The sequence below is a fragment of the Chrysoperla carnea genome, chromosome 1, assembly GCF_905475395.1.
Source record: "Chrysoperla carnea chromosome 1, inChrCarn1.1, whole genome shotgun sequence".
NCBI classification, from domain to species: domain Eukaryota; kingdom Metazoa; phylum Arthropoda; class Insecta; order Neuroptera; family Chrysopidae; genus Chrysoperla; species Chrysoperla carnea.
The window spans coordinates 25,245,305-25,269,750 of NC_058337.1; the positions used below are offsets into that span (position 1 = coordinate 25,245,305).

At 28.8% G+C, this 24,446-nt stretch overlaps 2 protein-coding genes across 2 annotated transcripts; both read right to left on the bottom strand.

Annotated features, from left to right (window-relative positions):
- Window positions 1-8,302: 8,302 nt before the first annotated feature.
- Window positions 8,303-15,186, bottom strand: LOC123305512 (DNA replication licensing factor Mcm6). Its single transcript, XM_044887252.1, has 7 exons — window positions 15,056-15,186; window positions 14,583-14,991; window positions 13,112-14,047; window positions 11,087-11,392; window positions 8,771-9,215; window positions 8,514-8,653; window positions 8,303-8,437 (listed from the first exon to the last, which is right to left on the bottom strand). The coding sequence occupies exons 1-7, from the start codon at window positions 15,145-15,147 to the stop codon at window positions 8,324-8,326; spliced, it is 2,442 nt and encodes an 813-aa protein (XP_044743187.1). The 5' UTR covers window positions 15,148-15,186; the 3' UTR covers window positions 8,303-8,323.
- Window positions 15,187-17,117: 1,931 nt separating this feature from the next.
- Window positions 17,118-23,467, bottom strand: LOC123305522 (CDK5RAP3-like protein). Its single transcript, XM_044887268.1, has 9 exons — window positions 23,441-23,467; window positions 23,207-23,381; window positions 22,894-23,132; window positions 21,424-21,694; window positions 20,449-20,561; window positions 19,262-19,543; window positions 18,946-19,154; window positions 17,289-17,460; window positions 17,118-17,214 (listed from the first exon to the last, which is right to left on the bottom strand). The coding sequence occupies exons 1-9, from the start codon at window positions 23,444-23,446 to the stop codon at window positions 17,149-17,151; spliced, it is 1,533 nt and encodes a 510-aa protein (XP_044743203.1). The 5' UTR covers window positions 23,447-23,467; the 3' UTR covers window positions 17,118-17,148.
- Window positions 23,468-24,446: the final 979 nt, after the last annotated feature.

Sequence of the window (24,446 nt, forward strand, 5' to 3'; positions counted from 1 at the left end):
TAAATTGAAATATTAAGAAAGTTTTCTTTTCTTTTTCAAGATGAAAGCATCATATTTTTTATTTTTATGCAGGATTTAAAAAAAATTCAGAATAGTTAATAATTTTATGTGGATGAATACAATGAAATTGTTTTTAAGTACCTGGTTTTTAAATCGAAAAATTAAAAAAAAAAAGGAACAAACTAAATAATATTTTTCGTCAATTTATCTTGGTTTTCCTTTTGTTGAAAGTCAAATATAAAATATGATTTTCTCCATTCTATTTTATCTTGAATGTTGCAGTGTTTATTTTGAAAATAATATATCATTTTATAATAACTATTCTCGATATTTTGAAAATTTTAGCGTTTTATGTACATGAGAACTAAAAAATTGAATCCAAAGTTTAAGAGGTTGAAAGGTTGGTCTTAAAACGTAAATGATTCAATCATAAGATATTTTCTTTGTTGTTGTGTCAAGCCATGCTGATTTTTTGTGTCAAATATTAACACGTTATCACACGAATCGATCGAACAAAAAACTAAAACGAAGATCTATAGATTCGTTTTTAAATATCGAAAAACAGGATAGAGTTTACAGATACATTGTTTTTTGGTAGAGCATTTTATTATTCTGGAAATGAATAATGAGCGAATTTTAGTCAGTCTATTGAGATTGGATTTTGAAGATCAGATGCTTTATCGATATCTTTACATTCAGTATATATGCAGAATCTCAGGAAAATATAATTTTTCTCAACAAGACTTTCAGGAATTTTTCTTATAATCATGGGATAATTAGAAAAAAATCTTATTCAATCGCCACCTCGAATTTGATAAATTAAAAAAAGTTCAGGCGTAAAACAGCAAAACTGTTCAAGTTATTACTCTCTTCCCAATGCTTTCACATTATCATCAATGCACCGCAAAGCTAAGAAAATGGCTGATGGCCAAACATCTAATCAAATTTTCATCAAACAAAGCTAATACTAAGTAAAGCAGTTTTCAAATAGAAAACACCACTTAACAAGTGAAAACAAACAAATGACTGAATTAATGGTTGAAACAAAATGTATAGACAGTGTTGATTACGGAATGGTTTGTCTTTTTACGTCATGCAAGTTACGAAAAATAGCTCCTCTTAGATAGCCACACAGAACTGATATTCCCATATAATTTGCGCTCTCAAGGGTAAATAGTGATGTTTACGAAAAAAATTTTCAAACAAAAGTTGTTAATTTTTTTTAAAGGAACATTTTTTATATTTAAACTTTTGTTCTATCTCTAACGATTGACAAGATGGATCCTACGGATTGAAGACCCAGTTGGCCTATGTTGCTCATTTACGAATACGAATTCACTTTTTACGTCCTGAGCACGCTATAAAAATTTCAGCTTGATATCTTTTTGTTTTTTAGTTATCGTGTCCACAGACAGACAACCTAAAATGGACTAATTAGGACTTGTTTGAGAGCTATAATGTCACAACCAGACCGATTCTTTAAACATATAATACCCCTTTTTTATCGGAGTTTTGTTGATTGATTTGTATCTCTAAAGAAAATCATTAAGAATTAATCTTTTTTTGTACCTTTCTTCATTAAATTTAGCTAACTTTAATTAGTCAACAAAGTTTGATTCAAAAGACTTTGATATTTAAAATGATAAACGTCAACATTCTTCATAGATTCAAAAAAGTAATGAATCAAATTACTTGTCTTGAATAAACAGAATTAAAAAATTGTTTTATTTATAGAAATTTTGAAAAAAAGAAAGCGGGAATAGAATAATTTTATTAATAAAATATTTTCAAAATATCGAAAATCGTTAACTAATCATTCATTATCGTTAACTAATTATTCATTCAATATAATCCCATGAAAGTTTCTTGATTAAATTAGGGTTTATATTATAAAATTACTGATTAAAACAAAATAGATAATTATAATTGCATTTAATGAATTATAAAATTTAAATGCTTCATTTTACAAAGTAGTAAGAATTTATTATTGAATATTATCATCTTCGTTCGTCTCTCTCTTTCCCATAATGTATTTTTGATTATTATAATATTGTGTATATTTTCAGTTTATGGAATTAATGAATTTAAATGTACATAAATGTGTGGTTTTTTAATTACTTTTTTTTTTTATTATTATTTCATTTCATCGTCTAAATTAATGATTCAAAATTTTGATCTAAGATTTATTAACAATTGAAATTGAACATTCTAAAAAATAGATAAAGCTGTTTTTATTTATAAAAAGAATAAAATCACGAACAGTGTAAATAAAATAAGTTTTCACTTGAAACAAAATACAATTGAAAATGACAGTGAGTCTTTTGATAGAGGATTATTGGTTGAATTACCATCTACACATTTTTAGGTTCTCAATCGATCCAGCATGTAGAGTGTGTATGAAAGACAATAAAACTTCTGTCATATGTTTTTTTATCTGTAGAAGCGAATATAGACTCTTCGATAGATTAGTTGTGTTATTTCTGTCTATCTTTGACAAAATCTCGTAGCTTTTTTTGCTTAAAATAGCATCTTCTATTTGGAGACGTCACGGGTTGCTTTTAAGTAGGACACCGTGGACGTACAGATTTAGAAACAAAATATTACTACCGAAAGAGTATGAGCATCATTTTATATTATCAGTAGCATTATGTTTTATTATAAACAGTTGATTATTTTCATACAAAATTAAAATACACACCAAAGTTTAGATTAAAAATGAATGTCAAAGTCCACGAATTGCATAAAATACGCCATTTTGAATCCAAAAATTCTGTTTGAATTGGTCAATTCAAATTACCTACCAAAACTTTCCCCAATACAACACTCCATTACTAGATGCATCAGCTTCTATGATTTAATCGCTTTATGCTTAATTCAAAAAAGGTATTTGTTCAAATTAGAATGACTTATTTTACTAATTTCCATCGTACTTTAAATCTACAGAATTATACAGGAGTTATCAAATCGTACAGAACGCTTCGAATTTGTATCACAAAAAATAACGAACATTACAATTTTCAAAATTTTGAATCATTAAAAAAAAAAAAAAAAAACATGAAAAATTGCTGAAGCTTAAGCAACATAAATATTTCATTAAAATTAATATATTCATAAAATCATTTTATAAAAATATTTTTTCAACTAGAGCTTCAGTCAAGCCAGATGTACGCGGGATATAAAAATTTGAGACATTTTCTTTATTATTATTTTTTTTTTTTTGTATTTTATATAATTTTTAAAACAATCAAAAGATGTCGACAAAAAATAATGTGTATGATATAATATTAAAACAAATAATGTAAGCTGTTTTCTTGTGTACTTTTTCATTATTATTTATTTACAGGTAATATAATAATATTTAGGTTTTGAAAGAGTCCAGGATCATTGTCGTTTATTTTGGTAAGCTTTTGGTATAACCGGTGTACAAATAATTTTAAAAATTTGTTTTTCAGTTGTATGCTCATCGGGAGGTCCGATCCCACCCAACAACATTTTCAAATTTTGATTTTCTTTATATACCTACATATTTTTATGCTATATATTTTTATATATGTGTACAATTTTATTCGACTGCTTTATTTATGAAACGATTTCCTAATATATATTTATTAATTATTTCGTGATTATTTGTGTGACATTTATATAATTCTTATTATGATATTTTAAAATAATGGTATGTTATATATTTTTAAATAATCTGAATTGAATTGAAATTATTGAACTCTCTGTTTAATCTTTGCAAGTAAACATTCTGCATTCAAATGTTTCAGGAAAGGGTTGCAGAGAGAATGATGTGAGGTCTTTCACTGCCTCTATCAATGGGCTGCCATTTATGTGTAAGGTACTTTAATCCTTTTATCAATTTTTAATTTATGTCATAATACAATTTGCGTAATAAGTTCTTATATAATGTATATTTTATTGATTATTGAGTGAGATCATCGCATCAAATGGGGAACGGATTATTATTTACTTCGAATGTTTGTAGTAAGCTTTTTATTTGTACAGAGATTTTCAAACTTTTATATTTGAGGTAGTTTTTTATACAATATTTATTTTATTCTAAATTTTGAACATTTTCTCGCGAAAATATAATATGATTATAAAAAATTTTACGTAGTGGGGAAACACCTTTTTACGATAAAACGGATTTTTCCAACAGTGTAAATTAAAGTATGAACAAAGTGGTCGAACAATGAAATTTTTAACCCCCCTTTTTAAGGTAGTAGTGTTGTGGATTCGCATACCCATTTAGCATTCGCAATCACCCATTTAGCTTAATAATGAATGTCGTGTTGTCTAAAATTTAGATAAATCTAAAATATTTTGAATTAATTTCACCAAAAATTAAATATGACAGGATAGATGAGATTAAAGTTTTCAAATTTTGATGACATCTTCTGTTACAATTTACATAAATAGAAAATTAAGAGTATAAGTTTTCGATGTTGTACCATAGTTCTCGAAGTGTCGAAGCCTAACGACGGTGTAGAGGATTTTAATAAAAAATATTACCCTAATTAATAATCTACAAACAAATGCCCCAAAAAATTCGAACGTTTTTATAAGTTTTAAAAATGATAAATCGTCAAATAAATTTTTATGTTTTATATTTAATATTTTAACCGCATAAATACGTTTTCAAGATAATCTTAAGAAAATGCCATTTTGGTGGAACGTCCTTAATTTCTTACGATTCAATTATACTCATGGTAGTAAATTTTTTCCGAAAAATTGTTTAATATTTTATGTATCTGTTAAAATATTTCTAACCATTCTATGCATACTCAAAAGTTTGAAAATCACTGTTATAAAATAATAAAGCCTATAATTCATATTTCAATAATCAGCCTAAACATCAAGTTGACTAATAAACAAAAATTAATCTGTGATATTTTATTAATTAATTCTTTAACACATAAATTAATTTTTATCGATACGAATTTTTCTAGACTTACACATTTTTTTATTTATATTATTTTTTTTAATAAATATTTTCGATCGAAACGTATGGCAATTTTATTTTTATTTACATGAAAAAAAATTTTAAGACATTTTATTTAAACAGGTAAGTGAATTATGTAAATTATTTTTGCTTTGAGTTTCAAATAAGATCACAGCCCGATTCTTTCGTATATATCTCTCGTACAATCATTTATAACTTAACTATCTACACCTCGCGCTGTTACCCGCGATTTAAAGAGCTTTTGAGAGTTTCAAGCCTTCTTGACAAAAATACTACACGAACTTTTACAAAAACCTTTAAAAAACACGGTTCCTCTATGCTATCCCATAGGAACCGTCACTTTTCCGCGATAAAAATTAGAGGGTTTTTGCTGACACTGCAAACTACCACTACCTATGCAAAAAATCAAATTTAAACAAATATATCCCACGGAAACTATGTGCTTTTCTTGACTATAATCTATCTCTGTGCCAAATTTCATCCAGATCCGTTCAGCCGTGATTTGGATATAATATTACAAGAGACGGCGCTATTAGATATCAGATATAATAGTACAGGAGACGATATAAGGTCAAACGTCATCTATCTGATAATCAGATGATATTGATAAACACGCCCATGATATCCTTTCAATCAATTTTTATCATAACGTTTTTTTGCAGGCAAAGGCAGTATTATATTCGTAATTAAATTAACTTCTGATATCAATTTCGATTGGTTAACAGATCGTAGCGGCGTAGTTAACTATATTGACTTACCTGTTCATACTTCAAGTCAATAATAGGTAACTACACCGATCTGTTAATCAAAATTGGTATCAGAATTGCCTGCATAAACCCGTTATGAAAAATATTAATTATAATTAATTCAAAATTAGCCATGTATCTTGTGGACAAAAAAATGCGACACTTTGCTGTCATCAGATATATTTGGTGGCATTAAAACGTTTATTAATGAATGTGTATTTTTCAACTACCAAATATATCTGAAGAACATCAAAATGTCGCTTTTTTTTGTCCATAATTTTTTAGCGATAATATAGAAGAATCTACAAGTGAATAATCAAGGGAAATGTTAAATAATTTTTATTTTTCGAGTTTTTAAATTACCAAGGGTTTCATTTAAGGAGTTTTTAATAGTTCATATTTCAGTGAGGTTTTATTTATATTCTTTGTTTATTACATATTGTATTACAGTAGAACCTCGATAACTTAAACCTCGGTAACATAAAAACCTCTGTTACTTCAAAAAATACTATGTTCCCTTCCCATCAGAGCCCAAAACCTCTATAACTTAAAATACGCAACCTCTATAACTTAAATAAATAATCTCTGTATAGGCCCTCAGTAACTACATAGAAACATGTACATACCTCTATATTAACCTTTACCTAACATAGACCCTTGATAACTTAAAACCTCTATAACTTAAAATATTTTGTGTTTCCCTTGGACTTTAACTTATCGAGGTTCTACTGTATTATTAAACTATAAATAAAAATATAGATGCTTTAAGTTATTGAGGTCGTTAAAATATTACTTTTGTTTTTTTTAATTAAGTTTCTGTGATCCAATACCCAAATTTTTCGAATTATGCGTTTAAGTTATAAAGGCTTTGTATTTTTATGTAAAAGAGGTTTGAAGCTCTGAGGGGAAAGGTACAAAAAAATTGATTAATTTATAGAAGTTATTACGTTATTCTACTGTATTATGTATTCGATTCTACTGTATACGAATTTTTCTTGATTTTGTTCACAAAACTAAATAGCAATTAAGAATCCCAATTCTTAATTGGTGGGAACTTTAAGGACTATAAAAAACCTTGGATGATGAAATGTTATGAACTGTTAAATGCGAAAAATCAAGTTTTAAAGGTTCATATTTTTCGCACTTCTAATGGTTTTCAAAAACCAACTACACTTTTCTGTCCGTGTAGTGAAAATTCTTCACCCGACGAGATAAAAAAGATTTAGTCATCAACCCATTTGTTGGTGTAAGGTGTCGTGTATACGTATAGAACTGCCTAGGTTTCTTTCCTAAACAATGTATCCCTTTCTATTATTTGATTAGCCGAGAATTCAACAAGTACCATTCGCGTATGTTTGTTTTTTTTTTTATGTAACAGAGATCTATTAGGTAAAAATATGTTAAAAGCTCGGAATTTTGGGATTGTCAATGAATCTTTATAAAAACTGTTCGACTGCATTGTTTAAAGCTTACTTAAAGAAATTAAAAACAAAAATTTGTTATAGAGAATCTAAATAATACACCAGAAGTTTTGAAATGGGATTTGCATTAGTTAAGGAGAAATGTACATAAATGAATGTATGCATGTAAGTTTGTTTATGTCGGCCGGTTGGCGCCAAATTTACCTATCTACTAACTAATGCAGATCCCATTTCAAAACTTCTGTTGTATTATTTTGGTCGAAGTTTCCAAAATTTTATTTTGAAATGTTTATTTCCGGTTTAGGAGACTAAAGAAAATTTTTTATTCAAATCTGATTCCTTTTTTAAAAAGATTAGGAAATTTTCTATATAAATCTTGAGTTTGAAAATTCATTGTAATTATTTTCAATACGAAAAAATTCTTCAAAAAAATCCTAAGTTCGATTTAGACGATTCTTTAGGAGCCCATAAGAAGACAAATATACACATCATGAAAAAAAAAGATTGTTTTCGTATTTATATCTTCTAGATGTATAACTGGACCTAATACGAACAAATTTCAGAACCTCACTTTTTTTCCCTGTCCGCTTGACATAAAATGCACCATTTAGTGATAAAATTTGTATCTTTTTAACTCAAAAAATTCCGAGTAAAGCTAGGTCATTCAGGTACTGATGATTTAAGCTAATACTTTCAAACGGGCGATGATTAAACTAATGAACTTAACCAGGAAAAACGATAATTGACATTTTACCTGTTACTTGGTCTCGGCATATAAAACTAAGTACACTATTCACCTTTGAAATTTTTAACGAGATATTTTGTTTTACAGACACTAAATGAATTTTGCAATAATTCGCAAAATGGTGTGCTTAAAAAACGATAATTTTATCCATAAAATTTGGATAATATGCTAGAAAGGTCTTTAATAATGCATTCACAGATTTCTCTTTTAGTGAATGAATGTTTTGCTAAACATAAGCTTTTATATTGATTTGAATATAAATTGTTGAAGGAATTGAATTTATGTTTTTACTAGCCCATTTAATTGAAGGACGAGTGAAGCAATGGTCGATAGATAGAGACATGTTGATAAATCTGCATCGATTTTAAAATTAAAAACTAAATAATTTTAATATTTATTTAAATAAAAATAAAAAACTTATAACCTAAATTGTACGACATAAAACTTAAGATTCTATTACATAATTTGGATGAACAACTAATAAAGGATCTTCCTCTTCTTTATCACCTTTGGTTTCATCTTTTAAACCCGTTGACATCAATGGTATAATAATTTGATCCTTTAAATTAAAATTATAAATTATGAGATATATTATCAAATAAATAAATATTAACTGAAGATTGAATTATACATACATGATAAATTAATCGATCGATAACCTTCTCAATCATAAGTTTACGTTCAATTAACTCATCTTCAGACTCAATTTGTTCTTCAATTAGATTTAAATACCATGCAACCACATCACTCTTGCGAATTCCTTCATTTGAACCACCTAGAATGCAAATTTGATTTTTAGAGATTATAATGAGGAATCAATAAAAAAGAAATCATCGTCACTTGAAACAATTGTATCAAAAATTGAAGAAAATTAAATTTTTCGATAAAATACCTTCACTCTCCAATCTTGTTTCTTCATTACGCATAAATACAACTAAAGTATTCGTTAACGTTTTGTACTCTTCAAATGATAATGTAAGTTTCTTTTTGGTTGCTGCTGATGTTCCATTTGTTTGCTCTTGCGTATGTCCATTCTCTGTTCCGCCATTAGTTTGATGTTCTCCTTCAGTTTCCATCATTTCATCACTGTTTTCATCATCATTTAAGTAGATATCTGGTTGTTCAACACGTATGATAGATTTATTTAATAAACGGAATGCTTCTTTTACATGCTTTGCTTGTACAAAATCAGCACATTCCATTTTAGCCATTGCTTCTGCCAAACGTATCATACTTTCTAATTGACGTACGGTAATCCGCCATGTAGCTTTTACTGAATTCACACCATCACGTTGACGTAAATGATTATATTGTTCTACTAATAATTCAGCGGCTTCCTGAAAAGTAATTGAAATATGAACAATTTCTGAACCAGACAAAACAGAGAACACAGAAAGAAATTTCAATTCACAGAAGTTGAGGTCCATAAAGGATAGAAGTTTAAGATTTCATATCGTAAAAGGTTTTACCACCGTCTTAAATCTAGGAATGAATTTGTTTTTCGTCATTTGGCGGTACAACTAAGCATTTTTACGAGAAATATGTGAGCAAAAAAAGGTGTATAAATGAAATTCCTTCCCTATCTGCTGTATATAATGTTTCATATATCTCCACAGTTTAAACAATAATTATAATAGGCATGTTGACTAAATTTTTTTTATCACTTCAGGTGAAGAATTCTCACTACACGAGCAGAAAAGTGAAGTTAGTTTTTGAAAATCTTTAAAAGTACGCAAAATATGAACATTTAAAATTCCTAATTAAACAAAGAGGAAGATAATGACGTCATTGTCCGATATCACCAGAGATACATATAAAACTTTGTTTTGGTAAAAGGGGATGGGCAACAATCTTTGAATACTTACAACTTCTTCGTTATTAAATTAATTTAACTTTCACTTTTATGGAGCAAAAATAAAGAATGTCTCAGATCTCGTGTTCATCGCTCCTGTGGTGTGCCTACTTTTTTTCTGCTCGACGGAGGCAGAAAGCGGCAACTTCGATTAGCACAGCGGGCGTAAATTGCCACTTTCGCACAGTAGATAGAAAAAAATAATTTCAACAACATCGTGATATCTCAATAAATAATATAATTACGATCCAATTAAGATTGTTTAACGTACGCTTTTCCTGAGAAAATGTGCCATTTTGTACCTTGAAAAACGGTAAACTCTACACAAAAGATGCTAGAGATCATGAAAGATACTTTTTTAGAGTGGAATTATGCTTCAAAAACCTATGAATTCGAATTTGAAGAGTATACAACATATGCAGAAGGAAGACTGAAAAATTATGTTCAAATCCTATTATTATACCATGTATATATGAAATATACATAGTATTATAAGTTTAGTCCCAAGTTTGTAACGCCTAAAAATATTGATGCTACAAAAAAAAAATTGGTATAGGTGTTCATAAAATCACCCAATTAATCCATTTCCGGTTGTCCGTCCGTCCGTCCGGCCGTCCGTCCGTCCGTCTGTGGTCACGATTACTCAAAAACGAAAAGAGATATCAAGCTGAAATTTTTACAGCGTGTTTAGGACGTAAAAAGTGAGGTCAAGTTCGTAAATGAGCAACATGGGTCAATTGGGTCATGGGTCCGTAGTACCCATCTTGTAAACCGTTAGAGATAGAATAAAAGTTTAAATGTAAAAAATGTTCCTTACAAAAAAATAAACAACTTTTGTTTGAAACATTTTTTTGTAAACATCACTGTTTACCCACGAGGGCGTTAATTAGGTACAAATTTTATAGTATGTATTAATATCAAAGTGAGTATCTTTTGTTATTTACGTGACGTCAAAAAAACAAACGAGTGCGCATCAACACTTGCGCATTATATGAGAATATCAGTTAAATATGTCAGATATGTATGTATGTGAAATGTGACAGAGTTATCAACACTGCCTATACATGGTATTTCAACAATTAACTCAGTCAATTGTTTGTTTTCACTTGTTGCTAATAACTTTTGGTGTGTTTAGATATTTCTTAAAAGTTATAGCTTCCAAAAATTTTCCTTAAACAAAAACCTCTATTGATTCCTCTAGTATTGCTTACAAGTAAGCACACCTCCTGTTTTATTACTAGATAATACTTCATTCCTCTGATTTTTTTCTCTATCTCTTCCGGAGACGGAACTTGATTAAAATAACAAATGGGCGTAAAAATTATGAAGTAATCAAATCAATCAAAATATACAAACCTCATTTATAATTGGCTTAAATTGTTTTGCGAACATAATGTAACGTAAAACTTCTTCTTGTGTATAAACTCGTTCAATACCATCGTCAATGTTACTATGTAAATCAACAATTTTTCTAGCAATAGCATAATCAACCACTTCGTTACATTCATCAACAAGAATAAAAAATAAATCAAAACGTGACATAATTGGTGCAGATAATAGTACATTTTGTTGTAATGATTTAGTACGATCATATCGTCCACCAATTGGATTTGCAGCAGCCAAAATGGATGTACGTGCATTTAATGTAGCTCGAACTCCAGCCTAAAAAGATTAAATACATATTGGGTACTTATTTTTTAAATACAATGTATCGCATTTAAGATCCACACCCACATATTTTCGTTATTTATAGAAATATCAATTTGAAATTTTGCACAGTCAGGCAGGGTACAAAAAGGTGATGGGTCACATTTTTTATGATACTTAACCGAAATCAGAATTTTAAACTTAGCCTGCTACAAATTGAAAAATAGGGCCGATTCTTAATATTTTGCCTAATCAGAGATGGCTAATATCGAAAAAAATTATTAGAAAAGAAAATAATATTTGTTTATATACATATACCGATTTTCATGAAAATTCGCATCTTTAATTATTTTTATTATTTTGATCCACACTCATAACACACTAGTTATAAAAATTTATTTTTAATTTTATAATTAGTGAGCTATGGAATGTAAAAACTGGACAAATTGATAATTTAATAGTGTTATGTATTCAAATATTTTAGTGAACTTGTAATAATGAGTGTGGACCAAAATAATGAAAAAATTAAATATGCGAATTGTTATCAAAATCGGTATATATGTATAAAAATATTCTATTCTTTTCTAGTAATTTTTTTCGATATCTCGAAAGAGAAAGAAACTATCGATTTTAGCTCGCATAGATATATAATAACAGTAATGTTGTATAGAATCGTGTAAACCATACACATATAAAAAAGGTTGATGTAACAATTTTGGTAACAAAACCTTTTTTAAAGAATTATACACAATTCTTTAAAAAAAAGTAAATCGCGTCTTAAATTTGCAGAAAATTCTAAATTGTAACCAGGAAATAAAAATGGGAGATAAAATGATAAACAGAATTGACTAGTTTTGATAGAAAAACGTAAAATTCCGAGTATTAGTTTATATAAATAAAAAAAAGAAAACCATCGCAATTATAAAAGACAGAGAGCAAATTTGGCACAGAATATTAAAATGTATAAGAAAGTAGGTATCTTTTGTCTTTTCATTCAATGAAAAAATTAGCTGAGGCTAACAGGTATGGTTTAAATTTTTTTATTCGTGATGCTGACAATTTAGTGTTAAAATCCAATATACACAAAGGTCTACAACCAGGCGTAATATGATTTATTTTAGAACGATTGAAAATTTAACAGACTGTTCTAACAACATTTTCTATTCGAAAATCAGAGAGAAAATCTATTAAATTTTGCTCTTTTTAATTAAGTGACTTAATTTGAGCAAATGGACTGGATTTTTAGATCATGTTATCTCCAACCTATACTAAAATTTTAAGACTAAAATCAATTTCAAATTGCTATAAATTTTTATAACATGCATATATGTAATATGCAAGGTATACTAAGTTTAGTCCCAAGCTTGTAACGCTAAAAAATATTGATGCTATGAAAAAAATTTTGGTATAGGTGTTCATAAAATCTGTCTGTGGGCACGATAACTCAAAAAAGATATCAAGCTGAAATTTTTACACCGTACTCAGGACGTAAAAAGTGAGGTGGAGTTCGTAAATGAGCAACATAGATCAATTGGGTTGTATAGTATGTATTATATAAATTGTATATGCATGTGCAATGTGATAGAGTAATCAACACTATTTATGCATGGTATTTCAACAATTAGTCAATTGTTTGTTTTCACTTGTTATATTATGTTTCAAAATTATGCTTGTCAACGTTAACGGATCTCTTACAGGAGGGCAACTTCAAAAAATGTTACAAAATAAAAATACCTTAGCCAACGAAATAGTTTGCTGTTCCATAGCTTCGTGAATGGCTACTTGATCTCGGGGATCCATTTTATCAAATTCATCAATGCAACAAATACCATTATCAGCTAACATAAGCGCACCAGCTTCAATGACAAAATCATACGATTCCTCGTCACGTACAACGGCAGCAGTTAAACCAGCAGCTGATGACGCTTTACCCGACGTGTATACAGCACGTGGTGAAAAATCCGCAACTTGTTTTAAAAATTGTGATTTTGCTGTACTCGGATCACCCACAATACAACAATTGATATCACCACGTAAACTGGTACCTTCTAACGTGCTTTTCGATACGCCACCAAATAACATTAATAAAATACCACGTTTCACTTCATCGTTCCCATGTACACTTGGAAATAAACTCGAGATTAAATTTTGATACAACATTTTATCATGACTCATTTCATAAACTTTATTCCATTCAGCGTCAGTCATTTGTCGTTTCATCATATCAGCGGTAACTTCTTCTAATGGTAAATCAGTGCCACCAAATCGTAAATTTGTTGCTTGGACACTACATGCCAAAAATGCCATACGATATTGTAAATCGCGTACACCCAGCGCTTTTAAACCCCGAACGCCTTCACCTTTATCCTCACCCATTTTGTGCCTGGAACCAACTTCAGCTTTTGCACCAGGCATTGCAAGAACAGCTACATCAGGTACTACTATTAATGTTCCCGTGAAATCGTAACGATCCCCAGCTTGTACAGTTTCGACGATTTCACCTCGAAGAACTATTTCAACACTGCGAGGAATACACCCTCTAGGTAATTCAGATTGTGTTTCTTGTATTCGTACTTTTTGGAAATCAACGAATTTCGATTGATCAACATCCAGCATGAAACGACGACGGTTATTACATACCGGATTTCGACATATTGTGGGATTTGTAAACTGTAATTAAAATACATAATACTTTTAAACTCTAAATATTTTATTAATTTTAAATGTGATTTGTAATTGCGAGTTTTTCGATTTTTATCATATAGAAAACTACTCTACTTTTTGTATTTATTTGGGAATAGAAATAAAATTTACCCGAGGTGACGTAATATAAGGCGAAATGTTTAAAAAAAAAAGCAATTTTTTTTCGCAAATTCTTAAGTTTAAAAATAACGCCTCAATCAATTTTATTCTTGGTTCCCGGGTCTTAAAATTTGCTAACGATAAAAGTAATTAATGTTCTTTTACAATTTCGATTGTTTCGAAACCACGCAAACTAACGCTGGTTAATAAAATTGGAATTTAAATGTATTAATACAGGTAATTTATTGCATACAATAAACAAATAACATACAACTTCCAGAATAAAACCAAAGAAATTCATAAAAACCTATTTTTCTGTTGCATCGGTACCGGTGGAACAAAATCAAAAGTTTACATTGAATAGTGACGAACTTATTTATTAAAATTAAAAAAATGAACTTACTTTGAATTGTTGTTCAACATCTTTAATAACTGTTTGACATTCAAGGCAAACAAATGTTCCAGAAACAAGTTCTGGATGCACAGGATGTGTTCGAACAACTTGACCAGATATTCTTATAAGCGTACCGATTTTCGTTGTTGTTAATTCTCTAACTTTGTGACGAGTTGGTACATCGACGAAACTGACAAAACAATCTTTATCACTTTTTTCTTCGCTATGATCTTTTATAAAATTTTTAACTGCTTGACACAGGAATGGATATATTCTATAATACTCTTCGATAATAGTTTGTGCCAAATTTTGATTATATTTTTCCACATCTTCGAAACTAACTTCGAAAGTGCATTTTTCTGGATTTGCAAATTCTTTTGACGGTTCTATATATTTATATTCTCCATCTTCTTTAAATCTTTAACATTAAAGTTTTTACTTAATCTTGATGAGAATAATTTACGAAATAAAAGTAAACTTACTCTTCTAAAAAATCTTGAAATAATTTCTGGCAACGGATTCCAATATCATCTCGAACTCGAAGATGTCCAATTGGAGCATCAGCAACATCCATTTTTAATAAATAAATTAAATTTTTTACAAAATTTAATAAGATAACTTTTTAAGTTTTTGTTATAACATGGAATAGTTTTTGGCGCGAAACAAAATTATCATTATTTATGGCATACAGAAGAAACTTATCTATAGTGACAGAACTGGGCAAAATTAAAAAGAATTAAATCAAATAAAATTGTTTGAATGAATGAATTTTTTCTGATACCATAAATATACGAATACTTAATATAAAATGAAATGACCTATGAAAAATCCCTATTTTAATCAAGAACTAGAAAAAATATGTTGAAAATGAACTAGCAATATTTTTCATATCCATAAACTTATTTCATTTTCATTGAAATCGCTCAGCTATATGCGGTTTTAGTATAAAGAGGTTATAAAGCCAAACTCACAGTAGTTAATTTGTTACGTAAAAACTTTAATCTCAAATGACCTATTACTAGTATATTTTCAAAGACTTTAATAAGCCAGTGCGGGACCCGTAGCAAATTTATCCCACGTAGCTCGTAATAAAAGTCTATAAAAATAATGACCGCATATAGAAAGAGCATTTGCTGCCGTTTCTTCATGACTAATCCGCTACTGAAAAACTTTATAACTATTGTAACATTTTCTACTGAAAAACATTGTAATAGAATACAGAAAACGCGATCACCATAACAAAAACTAAAAATTCTTCGTCTTTATTCAAAAATTATTTTAGGGTAAGGCTAAGGTACATATTGAAGACTGTTAGTTGCCATCTTATGATGGTAAGAGAGATTTGGCATTTATTTATGTTTTACTCATCCAAATATTAAAACTTTTGAATTTCATCAATGTTGATTACATCTCTCTGACGTGAATATTTGGACAAATGCCGATTTCTGATTGGCTAATTCTAATTAACGTTGTTATTCGACGATACAGTTCCCATTCCAATGGAATAGGGCTTTCAGCATCAACAATGGCTAAGATTTGGGATGATTCCATTGAAATTGACCACTCCCTAGAAAGAAAGAAGGTAACCTTGCGGCTTATGGTACTGGTGATATAGGTAACCGCATGATATCTTTGTTTCTCTCACAAATTTCATTTATTTTGCAGATAGAAACACTCCGCTCTAAATGCCTATAATGATTCCATTAATAGACGCTATATGTACAATATTGGGAATGTTTTTAGCCCCTGAGTTAACTAAGCTAGTCAGTAATCCCATTTCATTTTATTTTACATAGATTTTTTTTTAAAAGTGTCTTTTTATTATTATGTGTATTTAATATTTTTACATAGTTTATTTGAATATTACTTAGCAAAAAAGCTAGACAGTCTGAGTTGCTTATATATAAATGTACAGGGAGGAAAATTGAGTTAGAACATATTCTTAATCTCTAACTTAATTTGTCTATGTTTGGCCTTAACACACGCATTATTACATGTTATCTAATATTGATAATACAAACCATAGGCATAGAAAAATTTGTAGATACACTCCAAAATTTATTAAATCATAAAATCAAATTTTCTTAGCAGCCCGACGCAATGTTGTTATCATGTTAATATTTATATAGAGCATAGTAGGTGGGGGGGGGGTTATATGACTATTTTTCAATTGTTTACATGTAATTTTTATAGTAATGTGAAATTAAAATTATTAAAAAATAACAATTATGCATTGGAAACAACATGTTGCATTAGAAAGTGTGAAAATAAGATAAGAAATTACATAAACAATATTTTTTTAAGTGTTAATTAACGTAATTACTTATTTAAATTTGTTAGAAAATAGTATTAAATTTTCAATGTAAAACATATATACAATCCAAAGACTTATACATCCACCCATACAATAATGTTAATAAAGTAATGTGTTGTTACTATGGTAACTCCCTGAAATAAAACTCATGCACAGAGCGAATAGTATTAATAACGATTAAAAACAAATGATGTTCAAAAATTAAAAATAATTCATTTATTTACGTTTTTTGATAAAAAATTTACATATTAATATTGTTAACTAAAACACTCCACCAAGTAAATTAACTTCTCTATTTTTATATCTCTTAGAAATATCATCTTCAACCTAAAAAAATTAATTAAATAATAAAAAGAATGGATAAAAATCTCCTTAGATGTATACAAGTAAATCATATAAACCTGTTTTTGTAATTCCTTTGTTTTATCAATTACTAAAGAAAGAACCGGTTGTAAATTTAATATTTGTTGTGAAGCTTCCTCACGCCTTGCTTTAATCGCTTGTTGTGATGCCTTTGTTTTTTCTACAGCTGTCAATTTTTGTTTAAGCGAATACGCTAAATAATCTACATATCTAAAAACAAATATAAATTAATAATAATTTTTATAAGAATAAAATCTGCCTGGCATCGGAAAGCATATCATCACGAGCACACTATCATAAATACCGGTAATGTGCGAGGTGGAATGTAAACAATCTTTATCCTCAAACTGCTGTCTTACAAAAAATTATGGTATTGTGAGATCGGCCTAAATAGTTTTGTTAAAAGGGCTATTCATTAATTACGTAAGCATGATTTTGACGATTTTTAACCCCTCCTCACGTAAGTATACATAAGATTTCTCGAATCCGTCTTCCCTCTTCTTACGTCAGATTCAATCTCGTTTTTCCGAATAATAAAACGTTGTTAGAAAAGGATCAGTTACATACTAATTCATGGGTTGACGTAAATTAATTCTTTAGCAGATAATTTAGGTTTTAAATACTTTTTCATAGCTATAAGATATAGATAATCTTTGTATTATTAATATTAGACAACCATCTAGTTTTTATACCATGTATATGAAATATACCAAGGTATATTAAGTTTAGTCCCAAGTAACGCTTAAAAATATTGATGCTATGAACAAAATTTTGGTATAAGTGTTCATAAAATCAACTAATTAGTCCATTTCCGGTTGTCTGTCTGTCTGTCCGTCTGTCATCACGATTACTCAAAAACGAAAAAAGATATCAAGCTGAAATTTTAACAGCGTACTGAGGACGTAAAAAGTGAGGTCGAGTTCGTAAATGAGCAACATAGGTCAATTAGGTCTTATCCGTAGGACCCATCTTGTAAACTTTTAGAGATAGAACAAATGTTTACTCGTGAGGGCGCAAATTAAATACGTTAAGTTTATACGTCACATATATTATGTATGTGTTTGTTCGTTATAGGATATACTATATCCCCTGAGGAAGTGGGAGGAAAGATACTCTTATTATTTTGTGTGTAAGAGTGTTTTTTACTTACATTTTTCATTAAGTATTAAAGAAAATAAATTTCTCATTAAAAGCTAGATCAATTCAGATAATCAATCGTCGTCTGAACTGCACATTATTTCTAATATTAAATTTCAACTCATAAAATCTTACGTCAAAATTAATCCCTACCCTCCCCCTCACATAAGGGCGTGTATAGATTTTTTAAACATCACTCTCCTCCTCAAAACGCTTACGTAATTAATGAATGGCCCCTAATGCTGTGTTAGGAAGTCTTCTACTTAAATATGCTAACCACTGGATGGAATACTAACTAACGTAGGCAGGGTGGCGATCGAATTTTTCTAATGAAATACCCCGATTTTGTATGATAATAGCAAATATTAAATTGGTTTTGAATCATCATAATTTGCAATTTTTCAAATTTGAGTCATATTTTGTTTAAAAAAATTTACTAACATAAATGTAAACCTCAGATTCAAGATAATTGTTTCTAATTTTATCACATTGAATCACAGCGAATCGAAATTTAAAATAAAAAATTAAAAAAAAAATTGATGACCAAGTTATACGTACTTTGGAGAGTGTTTGACACTATGCAAATGTTGAATTCTATTATTTGTTACGCTAGCCAAAGCTCCTTGCACAGAGAGCAACAAATCTGTAACGGATTCAGTAGTTTGTAATTGTAAAGTTGCGGATCCAGTTGCTTGTAATTGTGACAAAGCATCCATTGAATTTGTAATACTCAATTCATATAATCGCATCTTTAAAAATGCTTCTAACTGCAAACAATAAATATTTAATTAAACGCGTCGTAATACAATCCACGAAATTTCTCCAAAAATCTTTTACATTTATTTGAAAAACAAAATACAGCCAGAACATTTACCTCCATTAATTCATCAATGTACCGTCCTCTGGTTGTAGGATTATCAAGTACTGTGTACGCTTCATTTCCAGCTGCGACACCTCCTTGAATACCAGCATCTTCAACAACAATACCAGATTCTTCTAAATTTATATTGAAATCAATTTCATCAATTACTTGATTATTATCACCACCAGATGATATACCCCAATCAATTTCACCATCTACATCGCCAAAATCAATAGTACTGGCATCGATATTGTTAAAATCGATAGTATCATTGCTTATTTCACCAAAATCAATCTAAATTTTTTTTTAAATGTTATATAAATCACTAATTGTAAAATAAATAACAAACAAAAATATCATTAGAATAGGAGTTTGAAATATTTTGTGTAGGCTATGATAGGAAGTATACGAAGTCTATTTGGATTTTCGCATTTAGAAACGCATCTTCATTATAAATATCGAGTACTTCCAGCCAATTGTTTTCAATGTCTAACCGGCAATGCGTTTTCGCCAAAGTATAACTTCGTCGACCCAGATTTCACGGAAATCATCGTGCAAAACTAAGAAGCATGGTTCAAAAGTTGAGCACAATATTTTTTTTTATTTTGTTAGGAAGGGGACATTAATGTTTCAAAAACAAATTGTGATCCGGAAATAACATTCACGTTTTCGTTTTCAATGATTTCAATACACAAAAAGCGAAAAATATTTATGGTCAATAGTCGCGCGATAAAAAATCAATAAATGTCTACAAATGTGTAATCTCGAAACAATTTGAACAACTGACTGGTCAGTGAATTGCGTTTCATAAATAGTTTCATTTATTGTCAGTTCAAATTTATGTCGTGCCTGAAACTATGTAATGGGTCAAGAACATAGAGTCTAATTTGAAAAAAAAAAATCAAAAAAAGCAAATTAAGTCATTTTCGGGAACAGCATTATTAGCATTATTGGTATTCAATTGTTTTTCGTGGCAAAAAAATATGTTTTTATCAACTATAGTTCCAACCAAAAAATAAAATTTCTATTATCAATATTTATAAAATAAACCTACGTAAAATGCTTCCGTAGACACTCAGTATAATCATAAAATTGTATAATTAAAATACAGGTAATAATAAGCAATCAAAGGTGAGCAAATGCCAGGTTCATATTAGTAAACGTAACTTTCTGTCGACGTTTGTAAATTCGTTACTTACCGTATTATCCGTTTGAAGTGGTTCATCATCAAAACTGATATTTAAAGGGGGTTCTTCAATTGTGATTGGTACTTCCCCATATGTCCATTCGTATATTGTTGTATTGCCATGTTCTTAAAAATTAATTGCAATATGAATAACAATGCCAAGAAATTCAGAAATTATATTCAATCTCTAGGACCCGCTATAGTATTTGATGGTCATTTCAGAACGGCTTGAAATTTGTGATATTATCGTGTCTACAACTTTTCTTCTATTAAAATTTTCGTAATCGAGAACTTCTCTATCAATGGATCTGGGAAATTTTTAATTGTATGGAAAGCTTAAAATTAATGCATATTCATTAAGGGCGAAATTTATATAAGAAGATAATTAAATAAAAAATGCAAACATTATTTTGTTCGATACTCAACAAAGCAGGGTATAGTATCTCGTTGACATTCGAGTTTTGACAAAATCATTTTGGCATTGTTTTTACTCTTACTTTAACATTGTTTTCAGTGAATATTCATTAATTTTCAATTTGAAAGTTCCCGGCTATGTAAATTATCGTAGAGTAAAAAGTTATCATAACTCTTCAAATTTTAAACTCTGTTTTGAAATCACAACAGATGGCAATACATCTCTTAAAATTTGCAAGATAATAATGTTTAATCGTTAAAGAATGAATTTTTGTTGACTTCGAGTTAGTTCATAAAATAAATATCACGGTACTCGAAATAAAATTGTAATATTATTATTTAAAAAATGATGTGTTATAAGAATAAATTTAGCTACTGACGATGACTTTGTTGCAATTGTAATAACGATATGTAGCGAGATGTAAGTCTGTTGAATGTTTTTAATTGTATTTTTTAAATTTCTGAATATTCAATTTTATTTCGAATATGATGGTTCGTGGTATTTATTTCAATAACTGTGTAGTCGTTGTTGTGGAGTAAACGGTAGTAAAAATAAATTAAATTCTAAACTTACCTATAATATATCTTAATAGAGGAAAATGTGTCTGTTGATTTTCTACACTCGTTGTAAATTCTAAGAATGCTTCGTATAATTCAATGGCTGGCTTTAACGATTTCGCACTATCTGCAGCTGTATCATATATTTTCGGTAACTCAGATAATAAATCAACTAATTCACGTTTAATATTTTTTCCAGCTATTCCTAATTGTTTACATTGTGTTGAAAATACATTATGTATACTTTTTTCAGCTTTTGCATAATCCAATTCTTTTTTATTACATTCCTAAATTAATATTTTATTATAGCCTGTGTATTGTAATGTATATATATGGATATTATAAGTTTATATTATTGATAGAAATACGTTTCGATCTTAAAAGAGACATTCGTCAAATGAATTAATCTTTTTATAATTGAAGTTTATGCAAAGTTTATTTGCCTCTCCATTAGAATTCCTTGTTAAATTTTCTATTATAAAGTCTATTTGTATTTTCGAATTTTCTATTTAAGATTTCGATGGACATGAGCTTTTAAAAATTGGCGTATAGTAAACAGTAAATTTACAAAAAAAATTATGTAAGCTAAAAATTCTTTTTGTTGATTAAATTTTTGAATTATTTAATAAACTAAATGGATACTTCAAAATTTGAAGCTATTCAAAGTTTAAAAAAATTATAAAACGTACTAAAGAAGAAGAAAAATTAAATTTTAAATATTATTAAGGCATGTTTTAAGGGTTGCCATATATCTTTGTTCATGAAAATCATCCAAGGCAGGGGTTAAAACAAGAAAATCCTTATTTTTTTTAGTTCAAAATTTGATATTTAGTCACTTTTTTCAATAAAATAATTCTGTATGGTACAAAAATAGTACGTTACATACCTAGGGAGCAAAAGTAAAGAATGTCTCAGATCTCATGAGACTTGCTCTCGTGTATACTATTGTATATACTATTTTTCTCTTCGACGGAAGTGGAAAGCGGCAACTTCGTTTTGCACAGTCGGCAGAAAGTTTACACTTTCTGCACGGAAGTGAGAACAAATTTTTTCTCTAACTCTGTGCGCGTCGACCTCTACACCGCGATGTATATTGAGCGAGGCTACACCGTTTAGCCAATCTTAAGACATTGTTAATTTAAGGTATGTTTTGAGACAACGCAAAGTTAAAACTGCTAGAATGTGAAGACATTGAATTATCATTTAGAAACGCATCTTTATTATAAATATCGAGTAATTCGAGTCAATTTTTTTCATTGTCGAACCGGCAATGTGTTTTCGCTATAGTATAATTCCATCAGAATTCCTTGTAAAATTTTCTAATGGTGTGCACAGTTTGTCAAAATTTATCATAATAATTTCATATAAGAAATTAATATGAAATTCTTATAGTGTTAACAATCTAAAGTCGAAATCTAAATCATCGTTAAGTAATCCGGACTACAAGATTTGTTTAATATTTGGTATGTTTGTGTTAATTACTTACAACTTTTAATGCTTCTAATTTTGCAATTTGTTTCTTAATACTTGGTATTTCATAACTAATATTTCGCATCAACATTTGTGACGCTTCTGCTAAATAAATACTATCTCTTTCATAGAGTCGTACAATCTCTTGCCAATCTTTCATACGTTGTGAACCATATCGTCCAAATAAATTTTTACTATCAGCTTCAGTTTCTTTTAAAATTTCAATAATTTTCAAGCAATGAAAATAATTAATATCTATAAATATAAGAGAATATATATATATTTATTTTTTTCCATGATGATAATTAATAATATTTTAAATTACATACGTGTTCCTGTTAATAATTTAACAATTCCATCATGTACAGGCATATCTTGAATTGCATTATTAATTTTTTCACGAATTTCTAATATACTTTTTTGCCAATCTTTTGAACAATGTCGACGGCTAATTAACCAATCCAATAATTTACTAATGTTAATATCAATTGATATTAATTGTTCCTAAAAATAATTCATCGTTAAAAATAACATTTATTCGAATTACTTTATTTGAAACTTACATTCATTTTTCAAATTTTTTAATCCCTTAAAATAATAATAATAATGACATATGTTTTTCTATTTTGAGTGTTTATTTGACACGTGTGTTGTCAAAAATAATTTATATAAGTATTCATAGATAGCGTAGATACTAGATTTTGAATTTTTTAGTGTGTGGCCATAGAATAATATAAAAATTTTAATAAAAAATACTTTTTATGGGGCAAGCGTTTACTGTACTAAAAAGTAGAAAATAATTTTATCTATAAGTCACTCATACCCGAATATTTGTAAAAGCTTGAGGCGCTTAATATCAAGGATGAATCGAAAAGTAATTAGGCATGTGGAGTAGTAGATGAGGCGTTCCGATTCATTTTTGATATTTTAAATTAACCGCCTCAAGCTTTTACAAATAGTCAGGTATGAGTGACTTATAGATAAAATTATTTTCTACTTTTTAGTACAATAAAAGCTTGTCCCTAGAAAAGTATTTTTTATTAAAATTTTTAATTTAAGACTAAAAAAATGTATTTATATAAAATATGGTGGATGCGATGGGAAAATCAGGACGGCGCAACTTTGCCGTGCATTATCATCCAAACTAAATGTGCATGTAAAACTTCAGCTCAATCGGTTGAAGAAATCTACTTCAAAATTGAGTTCAAAGAATCTACCGTAAAATACATACATACATCGCAAGTTAAATAAAAGCTTTTAATAGACATTTTTCACGTGAAATGATCCATCAGGAATCATGTTGAAAAAGGTACTTCTATATATAAAATTTTACTGATATATTCTCCATAGAATATTATACAATCTCTATGATATTCTTTGTGTAAAAGTAAGTTTAAGCACCATGGCGTCAGTTTTACGCGGTACTCGGTACAGGCATAGAGATATGAAGATATGTATAATATTCTATGGGTACAGGTGAGAATATGATTGTCACATCCCTTGGTGTTTCACCTACTGATTAATATAGATCAGTGGTTTCACCCCTGTACCAAAAAATATGTACAATGT